Below are 13,163 nucleotides of genomic sequence, written 5' to 3'. Positions count from 1 at the left end.
GGGGGGAGAGGTCAATTCGCAACAGCATAGTGTATTGCACAAAAGCAAAAAATTGAATATAAATTCAAATCATATGACCAATTCTAGTTCTTTGACTACAGTTATTCTGTGTTAGAAACTTTTTATGTGTCAAATATTGAATTACAATCCAAATTCAGACCTGTATCAAGCGCGAATATTGTGTCCATTTTTGCCCCAACTGTTCAGGGTTGGACCTCTGAGGTCGTATCCAGCTGAGCTCGGCGAAGCAATTTATTCAGTATTTTTTTAATGAATTTTGATTGGGTTCTCATCCAGATTTGGTGGTTATGTAAATTTTATTCTTCTGGTCAGCCATTCAAGTTTGTACTATGAATGCATCTTTCATGTGATCACATTTAGAAATGTCTGCTACTGGCTAATTTGTGCCTAAACTGAAGTATTTTCTACAATATATTGATGGTCATGGATGATTGGCTACCCTCTAAGTATAGTTAGGTTGTTGATTTTAATGCTTGGGTGTCAAACATGTCTGTAGACAATACCAGCTGGTCAGTATATTTCCGTCTAAGAATAAAGAAATGTATGGATAGATAAAAATTGAACTGTGACTTTTGTTCCATAAATTTAACCCATTGATGTTAGGTGTATAATTTCAGTCCCAATATTAAAACTCTCTAGTGTCTTCATGCCATACAATTATATTCCATAGACATGATAGAGTCCAATATCAACATTTGAAAAATAATTTCTGATATGGTGATTTTTTTCTTGCAGTGGAACATGTTACAAAATCAACAGAACTTACTTTGGAAGGGAAAGGGAAAACAGGGGAGATTACTCTTACTCTACATGGCATGAATGTCAATATGACAAAGTTTCCAAAGAAAAACCAGAGCAGACATTCACAGTCTCAATCCAATGGTTTGTATATAAACAACTTCATGATTACTCTGACATACTTAAAACAAGTAAAATATAATTATTAGATGCATCAAGCTTGTGATAGACAAAAAGAGATGCAAAGTAGACATTAATGAAACAGCAACCGAGTAAAAACCTAAAAGATATATAGAGGTTCAATGATACATGTTCTTAACATAACTATAAAATATGTGAACGAAATCAATCGACACATATATCGCCAAATATAATGGGAAAAGACACACAAAAATACAAAATTGTATTATAGATGAGTAAAGCTAAATACTATAGTCATGACTCAAATATGCTACTAAATAATAATTATCAGAAGTAGAAAATTTCTCTGAGGTGACTTTTTGAAAAGGTCTTGTTTTAAGTACTTTTTAAGAGATATCTTTATTCACATTGATAGACAATTCTTATCAACCTTATTCACAAGTTTAAATCTACAAAAATTTAAGGTTTTAGGCTTAAAATGTATTCATCTGTGTTTTGACAGTTCTGGAAATTTGTGTTAAAATGACTATGATCTAGAATTGAGCACTGTCTTATATTTGCACTATTGGTTGAATTTTAGGTCAAGTTGCCAGTGGAAGTAGTACTAGTAGTGGCAATACCCCCAGACGCCCAGCCAATGCTGAAGCTGGTAGACCTTCAAATAGAAGAGCTCCACCAGTTCCGCCACCACCCAACAGAAATAAAACAACCAGTTCTGGGGCAGCCTCAGGGTCAGCTAGTAAGTACAATTTTAGAGCACTTTACATAAAACCATATCATAACTACAAGATTGTAGATTCTCCAATAAACTCTATTATCGCTATTTTGTGAATTTTTCCTTTGATATTTTTTTTGTGATAATTTTTATACGCCCGTTATGGTATACCGTTGTACGTCCGTCTGTCCGTCCGTCTGTCCGTCCGTCCGTCCGTCGTCAACATGTCGGACATTAACTCAAAAACGCTTTAACCAATTTGCTTAAAACTTTGGTGAATTGTTTATATCTATTGACATGAGCTCCCTTTCGTTTTTTATAAATTTTAGATTTTACGTTTCCGAGTTATGGGGTTTTATTCATTAAAAAAAGGGGGATTTTCCAGTTTTCGGACAATAACTCGAGAATGCTTTCACCAACTTGCAAGAAATTTTGGTTAATTGTTTATATCTATTGACATGAGCTCCCTTTGGATTTTTATAAATTTTAGATTTTACGTTTCCGAGTTATGGGGTTTTATTCATAAAAAAAAGAGGGATTTTCCAGTTTTGGGACAATAACTCAAAAATGCTTTCAGCAGTTCTCATGAAACTTTGATGAAACGTTGATATCTATTGATGTAAGCTCCCTTTAGAATTTTTTAAATTTTAGATTTTACATTTCTGAATTATGGGGTTTATTCATTAAAAAAGGGGGGATTTTCCAGTTTTCAGACAAAAACTCAAAAATGCTTTCAGCAATTCGTATGAAACTTTGGTGAACTGTTTATATCTATTGATGTAAGCTCCCTTTAGAATTTTATAAATTTTATTTGTTTATAGTCTGACAACAGATTTACTAAGTATTGCGCAACAGCACAGTGTATTGCACAACAGCAAGAAATCTTTAATTGAATATAAATTCAATTCATATAACCAACTTCAAGTTCTTTGACTACATTTATTCAGAAACCTATGATAGATGTATGTCAAATATTTAATTACAATCCAAATTCAGACCTGTATCAAGCTTGAATATTGTGTCCATTTTTGCCCCAACTGTTCAGGGTTAGACCTCTGCGGGCGTATCCAGCTGCGCTCAGCGAAGCAGTTTATTCATATTATGCTCCTCGCTTGAGATACTAAGTGGAAGAGTTAAAGGGTCCTTTATAGCTTCAAAAACCTCACAAGTTTAAAAAGCTTGAAAACTCAGAATTTCCATGAAAAGTATTATGCATGTATATGTGTAACAGGTTTAGAAGAAAAACCTTGAAAAGTTAATAGATCTTATGTTGTTATGTTCTTTTAGATACAACACCGTCCACAACAAATAGTCCGTCATCAAGACCACAACAGAATGGTGACGTCCATGGAGCAGGAGCATCTGATGGTACTGCTGGTGCAGCACTTGCCCCTCCACCAGGGAATCCTCCACCACCGTCTGCAGGCAATCTACCTCCGCCAGCAGGGGACCCTCCATCACAGTTGCCAGCTACCAATAATAACAATGAGGAAGAACCACTTCCTGCTGGGTATGTATATTGTTCAAAAGCATGGGAAAGACCCATATAAAAAACCCTGGTTATTGGGATAAGGGAATTTAAGCAAAATACACAGATAATAGATATAAGAAGATAAGACAACAGATTTTGGCTGACCTTTGCATATTCAAATCCTAATTTTAAATAAATAAACACCTATTTAAATGTATGAATATTCTTTTCAGCATCAATGTTTCAAGGTAATCTTGAAATGTCTGTTACTTTGACACCAGAGACTTTTGTACAAAATAGGCATATTTTGAAGAAGGAAAATAATTTGTTTTAGCAATTGTAAACCAAGTTATTTTCGTGGATACTTTATTTAGCGGTTAATCCTTCCCAATCGACTTCACGTTGATTTTTTTCACGATTTTTATACGCCCGTTTACGGGATGTATTATGGTATACCGTTGTCCGTCAGTCGTCAACATGTCGGACAATAACTCAAAAACGCTTTAACCTATTTTGCATGAAACATTGGTGAATTGTTTATATCTATTGACGTGAGCTCCCTTTCGATTTTTATAAATTTTAGATTTTATGTTTTCAGGTTGTGGAGTTTTTTTCCCAGCTTTCAGACAATAACTCAAAAATGCTTTGAACAGTTTTTATGAAACTGGTGAATTGTTTATAGCTCTTTATTCTAATTTTCGTCATCTAATTACATAAAGGAAGACATACATTTTAATTATTCACAACGATTTATATCCCCCTTATTTTCCTACTTGCGAAAGAAATGTTCACAAAAAATTAGTTGATTTACAGTATTTTAAAGTAAAAAAAGTTATTTTTAGATCCATGCAAGTTATTAGAGTTATTTACATGTATATGGTATCACAATGGTCTCTTATTTTCTTTTAATTTTAGTTGGGAAGAGAGATCAGATGGCCATGGAAGAAAATATTATGTTGATCATAATACACGAACTACAACATGGGAAAGACCACAACCATTACCTCCAGGGTAAGACTGTATCAAGCAAAACTATTTTTCCAAATGATGTTTTGAATAATTAGGATAATTATATTTTTATTAATGTATCTGTTCTCTATAATTCTGGAAAGAACAGGGAAAAATGGCATCAATAAAATTAAGATTTCATCAAAATTTTTATGACACTATCCTAATATAGCAAATGAAGGCAAATTTCAAACATTGAAACTTGTCAAAGGAAGAGCTGGAACCCTATTTAATTACAGAAATTTAATGTTTAAATATGACCAAAGAGGTAAATGTATTTCGGGAAGGCAAGATCTCTAAGTCTTGCACTTTATTAAGCATCATGGCATTGTATAAAGATTGAATCCAATTTAGTTTTGAGTTCAAATTTCAAGTTTATATGATTTAAGAGGTTAATGATGATGGCATTTTAGAACTCCAGTCTTGCACCCATTTACAGCGAAAACCGTTGAAGGCTTTTCAAACATCAGAATTTTATAATTGGATTAAGGAGAAATAACCTTTCAAAGTAAGGGGGGTTATGAGGGGATGCTCTGCTGTGCCATTGACATGACCATTTTCCTCAATCTTCAGTAATCCAATGTTAACAGTTAAACTCACAGTATATGAACTTTTACTAATTGCATTGAAACCTATATTTACAGATGGGAAAGGCGAGTGGACAACAGAGGTAGAGTATACTATGTAGATCACAACAGTCGAACAACAACATGGCAGCGACCTACTACAGACATTATCAGTAATTATAATCAATGGGATTCATGGAGGAATCAAAGAAATATGGCATTGGAAAATTTACAAAACAGATTTTTGTTTCCTAATCCAGCTACAATGGTACAGGATGATCCTTTAGGAACACTACCAGAAGGCTGGGGTAAGCTTAAAGTATACAATGAGAGGAGATATGGAGTGTACATCAAAGAGAAAACCCAAAACGAACAACAAATAAAAAACAATTTAGAGCTCAACAAAGATGGTCTACACAATATGTCAACTTCTATCTCTAACAAATTTAACAGAGACTATCAAAGTTCTTCAATCCTAAATGACAAAATAACATTTCAAAATTCTGCAATCCTAAATGACAAAATAACATTTCAAAGCTGCAATCCTAAATGACAAAATAACATTTCAAAGTTCTGAAATCCTAAATGACAAAACAACATTTCAAAGGTCTGCAATCCTAAATGACAAAGTAACATTTCAAAGGTCTGCAATCATAAATGACAAAACAATATTTCAAAGTTCTGCAATCCTAAATGACAAAATAATATTTCAAAGTTCTGCAATCATAATTGACAAAATAACATTTCAAAGTTCTGCAATCCTAAATGACAAAGTAACATTTCAAAGTTCTGCAATCCTAAATGACAAAACAACATTTCAAAGATCTGCAATCCTAAATGACAAAACAACATTTCAAAGGTCTGCAATCCTAAATGACAAAATAATATTTCAAAGTTCTGCAATCCTAAATGACAAAATAATATCTCAAAGATCTGCAATCCTAAATGACAAAATAACATTTCAAAGTTCTGAAATCCTAAATGACAAAACAACATTTCAAAGGTCTGCAATCCTAAATGACAAAGTAACATTTCAAAGGTCTGCAATCATAAATGACAAAACAATATTTCAAAGTTCTGCAATCCTAAATGACAAAATAATATTTCAAAGTTCTGCAATCATAATTGACAAAATAACATTTCAAAGTTCTGCAATCCTAAATGACAAAGTAACATTTCAAAGTTCTGCAATCCTAAATGACAAAACAACATTTCAAAGATCTGCAATCCTAAATGACAAAACAACATTTCAAAGGTCTGCAATCCTAAATGACAAAATAATATTTCAAAGTTCTGCAATCCTAAATGACAAAATAATATCTCAAAGATCTGCAATCCTAAATGACAAAACAATATTTCAAAGATCTGAAATCCTAAATGACAAAACAACATTTCAAAGGTCTGCAATCCTAAATGACAAAGTAACATTTCAAAGGTCTGCAATCATAAATGACAAAACAATATTTCAAAGTTCTGCAATCCTAAATGACAAAATAATATTTCAAAGTTCTGCAATCATAATTGACAAAATAACATTTCAAAGTTCTGCAATCCTAAATGACAAAGTAACATTTCAAAGTTCTGCAATCCTAAATGACAAAACAACATTTCAAAGATCTGCAATCCTAAATGACAAAACAACATTTCAAAGGTCTGCAATCCTAAATGACGAAATAATATTTCAAAGTTCTGCAATCCTAAATGACAAAATAATATCTCAAAGATCTGCAATCCTAAATGACAAAACAATATTTCAAAGATCTGCAATCCTAAATGACAAAACAACATTTCAAAGGTCTGCAATCCTAAATGACAAAATAACATTTCAAAGATCTGCAATCCTAAATGACAAAATAATATTAAGATATAACTGTAGACAACTGCTTCCTACTTTGGACAGGATAATGAACATTTGGCAGGGTTAAACTAGTTTTTTGAAAATTCAACCCCCCCCCCCCTCCCTTTACATCTAAATCGCTGAAAAACAAACAGTGCATAAAAGAACGTATGTATCTAGTATTATTAAAAGTTCTGTAAATAATTGCAAAAATTAAATGTTGAAATGTGCAAATAAACTGAAATAAATTTTATAGATGGAATAATATATCTTGGTTATTGATTCAGAAGAAAAAACAAACTATTTGGCAACTGTTTACATAACATGATAGAAAATAACATTTAAATTCATGAGTGTTATTTCAATTGATTAAGTATTTTCTTAATGAAAACAGGTCAAATTGTAAGCATAAATGATGTGTTGATATAATATATAGAGGATATTTAGTGGACATGCAAACAATTTTAGAGTCATTCTGGTATCAAGGTAGAGTACTTTAAAAACTTTATACGTCATGTTACAATTTTATTATGAGTATTTTTAGACAGTAATCTCCTTCAATTAGATCTCAAACTTTCTATGTTTAAGCAGGCACATTCGTAGGATCATGTTTAAAGTATAATATTTTGTTTTGTTTACAGAAAAGAGGGTTGATCCTAATGGAAGAGTATATTTTGTTAACCATAAAAATAGAACAACACAGTGGGAAGATCCGAGAACCCAAGGGTAAGTTTATCAAATCACTTGAATCTAGATCCTACTATTATTTATGGTTTAGTAAATCATTGTACTTGTAAAAGTTATTTTATAATGATATCTGGGTGTCCTTTGTTGTTTTCCCTTGACTGTGTAAGTAGTGGCAGAGGGAGAAGGTATTTGTTTATTGAATGAAAGAAACTATAGAAAATGCTGAGAATTATGTTAAATTAGTATGTTTTGTGCTTGCTGTATTTCCTTGCAAATTTTCATTCACTGCATACCATTATTTTCAAATGCAAGGTAATGGTTGTTCCAAAATTTATAAGGTGGGGGGGGGGGGGGGGATTGGAAACACTCAAATTAAATAAATACAAGTGCTTCTATTTTTATACGCCCGTTTACGGGACGTATTATGGTTGACCGTCCGTCGTCAACATGTCGGACATTAATTCAAAAACGCTTTAACCAATATGCATGAAACTTTGGTGAATTGTTTATATCTATTGACGTGAGCTCCCTTTCGTTTTTTATAAATTTCAGATTTACCATTTCCGAGTTTTGGGGTTTTATTCATTAAAAAAGGGGGGATTTTCCTGTTTTCGGACAATAACTCAAAAATAATTTCACCAATTTGCATGAAACTGTTGTGAATTGTTCATATCTATTGATGTGAGCTCCCTTTCATTTTTTTATAAATTTTGGATTTACCGTTTCCGAGTTTTGGGGTTTTATTCATTAAAAAAGGGGGGATTTTCCAGTTTTCAGACAATAACTCAAAAACAATTTCACCAATTTGCAAGAAACTTTGGTGAATTGTTTATTTCCATCGACATGAGCTTCCTTTTGATTTTTATAAATTTCTGACTATAAGTTTCCGATTTATGGGGTTTTATTCATTACAAAAAGGGAGATTTTCCAGTTTTTGGACAATAACTCAAAAATGCTTTTAGCATTTTTTATAAAACTTTGGTAAATTGTTTATATCTATTTTTGTAAGCTCCCTTTTGATTTCTATAAAATATAGATTTTATGTTTGAGTTATAAGATTTTATTTAAGGAATGACTGTAATATTTTTTCTGTCTATGAAGAAATAACATTAAAAATGTGGTGCACACTGAATAACCCGCATAGTGAGTTTTTTTAAAGTGTGCACCACATTTTTTATGTTATTTCGAATAGACAGAAAAAATATTACAGTCATTTCTTATAATTTAATTCTTAATTCCATTTAAACCGGAGTAAACCATGAAAAAACGTTGATGACGTCACGGTCACATGACAAAATTATGTCTATGAGCTGATTAACAAAACAACGTCAGCCAATCAGAGGACGCGTTACATCCAAAATTAAATTATTTGTTTATAGTCATAAGATTTTATTTGTTTATAGTCTGACAACAGATTTACTAAGTATTACACAACAGCACAGTGTATTGCACAACAGCAAGAAATCTTTCATATAACCAATTTCAAGTTCTTTGACTACATTTATTCAGAAACCTATAATATATCAAATATTTAATTACAATCCAAATTCAGACCTGTATCAAGTTTGAATATTGTGTCCATTTTTGCCCAAACTGTTCAGGGTTGGACCTCTGCGGGCGTATCCAGCTGCGCTCAGCGAAGCAGGTTTTTTTTTTAAGAAGTTTGTAAGAATTTCAAGTAAAATGAAAATTTTTATTTTATTGGTGGTCAGGGTCTAAAAAAATGCCTCCATTCCCCCTTACATTTAATTCTTGAAAAGCCCTTATTTTCAAATATCATCCTATTTTGAATAAAAATTACATGTAATATATCCCACCTCTCCAATATGTTTTCTGTCGGGGCAAATCTTATTTACATGACCCTTTTAGTTAAAAGCAACATTGTACAACTTAAAATCAATAAATATATTGTTTGTTACAGTATTATACAAGAGGATCCTTTACCTGAAGGATGGGAGATGAGATACACTTCAGACGGCGTCAGATACTTTGTGGATCACAACACAAAAACTACCACATTCCAAGATCCACGAGGAGGCCAGTCTAAAGGGTGAGTAGATTAGTTTAATTAATAAGGAGAGGAATATACAGTATGGATCTCTATGAAATTGTACCACAAGGTTCCATATCACAAAAGGACAGATTTTTGGGTTTATTGTCCAAACTGTTTAGGAATTAGGGGCCAAAAAGCATTTTTATTCTTTCAGGACAGCAACTTGTGAATAAGTGTATGTATCTCTATGAAATTGTACCAGAAGGTTCAATATCTCAAAAGGAAAGGTTGGGATTTATTTTTGGGGTTATGGCCCAAATGGTTCAGGAATTATTGGTCAAAAAGCAAGGATTTTCTGGTTTCTGAACAATAAATTGAGTATAAGTCTATGGATCTCCATGAAATTGTATCACAAGGTTCCATACCAATAAAAGGAAGAATGAGATCGATTTTGGGAGTATTGGCCATAACTATTTAGGAACTAGGGGCCAAAAACAATACTTTTCTAATACTTCTGAATTGCTTACTTCTTGACCAATTTCAATTGTGTTTAATTCAAAGTCTTGAATTCTTGGGGTTCGATATGCTGAATTTAGCTATGTATTTAGATTTTGTATTTTGGGCCTAGTTATCAAATTGGTCCACATTTAGATCCAAAAGGTTCAAAATTAAACTTTGTGTGATTCATCAAAAGCTGAATTTTTGAGGTTCTTTAATTTTGATATATATGCTGAATCTAACCATGTATTTAGATTTTGGATATTGAACCGTAATAGGTAAATGTCCAATTTCAAGTTTTTAAGTTCTTAAACCACATTCATTCTGTGTCAGAAACCTATGCTGTGTCAAATATTTAATCACAATCCAAGTTCAGAGCTGTATCAAGATTGAATGTTGTTTCCATACTTGCCCCACCTGTTCAGGGTTCGACCTCTGCTGTCATATCAAGCTGCACCCTGCAGAGCATTTTATTCTGTCATGGTTGTGTATATGTAAAATTGATTTTAGAGTTGTGAACATTGGTTAATTCCTATTGCCAAGATGTATCTTTTATGTATTAAATAATAAATTAAGAAAGTGTGAAAAAAATTATGCTGCAGTTCATCAATTAAAATTATCCATATAAAAATGAGAGGATGTGGTATGATGTAGACCTAATAAGTAAATATGCCACCTCCATCCTCCTAGGTTTTATCATTCTTTAAACGAAATGCCAACTCAAAAATAGTAAATGCAAATCATGTGAATGGAATTAATGTATATTTGGTTGTACGAGTAACACGCTTAATCATCTCAAATTGAAACATCTGAGACACCAGAGAAAATCTTTAAAAAATCAATGGTTTCAGACAATGTCAACTTGTTGAGATAAAGAAGATTTTCATCTTCTCAATCTGAAGTTACATACTTCGTAGTAGATACGGTAATTATTAAAAGTAAACTTCACCAGGAATGCTCAAAGCCTAGCCTTATAATGCCCAAGGATAAACTTCAGTTTGTCGTATCATAAAAATGTATGTGTGAAGGGTACTATAGATATTGTCTTTAAACATCAACTTAACTATCGGTTAACCGTTCGAAAGATTATCTGAGTAACAGGTTATGCAAACCTGTTCGATTTGACAACACAAATATAAACAAAATGGAAGTAATTTCATGTCAAAACAATACTTAAGCCTGGCTTGTGCTGAAGGAATCATCATACGTTAAATTGAATATAAGAGTTCAGAAGAAACTAGAAATGGCAACAAGAACTTGCTTGGAAGATTGAATACTCAAGTGAAAACTTCATACTCAGATACTTAAATATAATTTGATATTTTCATCTCAACAATATTTCCATCTGAGTGTACATACAATGAATACATGGTTTGTATTTTCCCTTAATCATGTTAATCATAACATGAAAAGATTTCACTGTTGACTTTGATTGCAAGACAATAAGTTCATTAAAATTGCAGTCAAAATGTCTCAATGACCTCCTTCTTTGTGAATCTCTACTAAACAGATAAGCAGGACGAGTTGGAATTGAAAAATTTATACTAGATTAGGACAACTTATATCCTGATAAGAGTTCCTGTCAATGTTGGTGTGATAAAACCACAAAAAATCAGTGACTATGACTTATTTAAAGATGTCTGTTTGCAGTATCTGTGACATCCGTTCCTTCCAAGAAGATTTTGTTATCTCCTGAATTCATTAAAACTAAGCTACCTAATAGATGAAGTAGTCAAAATTGTCTTCTTGAATAAGAACAGAATAAACTATGATGAGCCTCATTGGACTGATCATTAGACACTGTGTCTAACTCTGATGTACAAAGATTGATGGTTCATGAGTCGTTACCTTTTGTAAATATCTTTGATTGTGGATGTAATAAAGTGATTAACTAAAATATTGTTTTATTGCTCAAAGTGAAGTAATTAGATGATCTGAATGTACATGTAATAAAAGAGACAACAAAATAAAAAGGCAACTTTACAGGATATTATCGAGTAAAGAGTACTTGAGTATTGATTCCCCAAAAAATTCCCATCCCTAGCAAAAACAGGTACTTATGATCTGAGCAACAGGCAAATATAGCCTTCTCTTTTTCAGATAAATTTTTTATCATACAAAACAAATATTCAACAAGGATTCAACAGTGATTACAGGTGCTAAAGCTTTTATTTCACATCAAAATAACCCAAATATTTCCCATATTTTAAATATTAGAGCTATGCATAGGAACTATTTTGTTTAGAATATGCTCTACTTTCTTTATGTTCTGCCTGACCAGGCTGAATTAGTGGTTCTGGTTCTGGTATTTTGCTAAAGTAATTTTCAGGAGTTCCATGTCTGATCTTTTAAACTGTTTATCTGACAGTATACGCCAGTGTATATTATGAACACAACCTCTCTGATCTCTACCCAGTATTACTTGATAGAATATTTAGAGAGCAGATAAATGTTAATTCAACTTATTACCTATAACCATTATTTTTCAAAAGTTATTTTTCATGAATTTAGGATCATGACATCAGTTATACAAATAACAATTTTACTATTCTACAAATCTGCCTTAGACAATTTATCAGTTACTAATAATGTACACAAAGAATATTTAATACAGACTATTATTACAGTTAGTTAACTTATTTGTCTATGGAGTTTTTAAGGCTAAAAACTTATTTCGTTACTTCCTCTTGTTGCAGTACAAAAATTTAAAGTTGATGCAAAAGTATACTTGCTTTATTGGTTTTACAGTAATTTTTATGAGTCATAGCCATTTTATTAATTTTCTATTGATTGGAGTATTGTTTTAACTAACTGTCTAGTTTATGTTACATGGTTTGTATTAAAACGTTATTGTAATGTGGAACGTATATGATATGTGATAATTAAACTAGCAACCAGAAAATATTGTCCTTTCTGTAAATAGTGATCACAGAAGTGGTCCTACTTTTTGCACCCAAAATGTTAATGTTATTGCATATTTCATGTCACATAGAACACTAAAATTGAATAAACTGTTCTCTTGAACACTTTGAATAAATTTACCTCTTCTTAACTTGTATCTTACCATTTTCTTACTGAATAAAAATTATTTACAAAAAGGTGGTACATGATTTCATTTTCCTCAATGAAATCATGACAGTTATTAAGGATGACATTATGTTTTATTGTGAAATTACATCCAATGTTTTTTTTAAAGATTTCATTAAACCCTTGCGGTTTAAATGTTAGTAGTGGCAAGGAAAACATAATTGAAAATATAACTGTTGTGTAAATTATAGAATAGTTGTTGTAATTAAAAAAACGTTTTTTCTCCCATTACTTGAAATTTACATTTTATGTTTTTAGTTATGAAATCAATACTTCCTGTCCTATACATAACAATTACATTGGACTTTTGACTTATCCTGGTTTATGTAAACTTCTTGGTTGGCTAATTGCCAAATGAGGTTATTTGTATGTTAATAAATCGTGACTAAAGGTAGAGGCTT

The 13,163-nt window shown here is 31.8% G+C and overlaps 1 protein-coding gene across 4 annotated transcripts in view; it reads left to right on the top strand.

Moving 5' to 3' along the window:
• The window catches only part of LOC127702713 (NEDD4-like E3 ubiquitin-protein ligase WWP1), a 51,969-nt gene that overhangs the window by 16,048 nt on the left and 22,758 nt on the right, over positions 1–13,163 (top strand). For all 4 annotated transcript variants that reach the window (XR_007982549.1, XR_007982548.1, XR_007982547.1 and 1 more), the window contains exons 5-11: positions 757–903; positions 1,481–1,639; positions 2,903–3,125; positions 4,002–4,097; positions 4,739–4,968; positions 7,139–7,223; positions 9,106–9,234. Coding sequence is in view for 1 of the 4 variants with exons in the window: in XM_052207005.1 (XP_052062965.1) it covers positions 757–903; positions 1,481–1,639; positions 2,903–3,125; positions 4,002–4,097; positions 4,739–4,968; positions 7,139–7,223; positions 9,106–9,234 (1,069 nt within the window). In the remaining 3 variants the exon portion in view is untranslated. The remainder of the gene's footprint in view (positions 1–756; positions 904–1,480; positions 1,640–2,902; positions 3,126–4,001; positions 4,098–4,738; positions 4,969–7,138; positions 7,224–9,105; positions 9,235–13,163) is intronic.

The sequence above is a fragment of the Mytilus californianus genome, unplaced genomic scaffold (assembly GCF_021869535.1).
Source record: "Mytilus californianus isolate M0D057914Y unplaced genomic scaffold, xbMytCali1.0.p SCAF_5, whole genome shotgun sequence".
NCBI classification, from domain to species: Eukaryota; Metazoa; Mollusca; class Bivalvia; order Mytilida; family Mytilidae; genus Mytilus; species Mytilus californianus.
The sequence above is the reverse complement of the archived record's forward strand: the minus strand, read 5'-3'. Positions and strand labels throughout refer to the sequence as shown.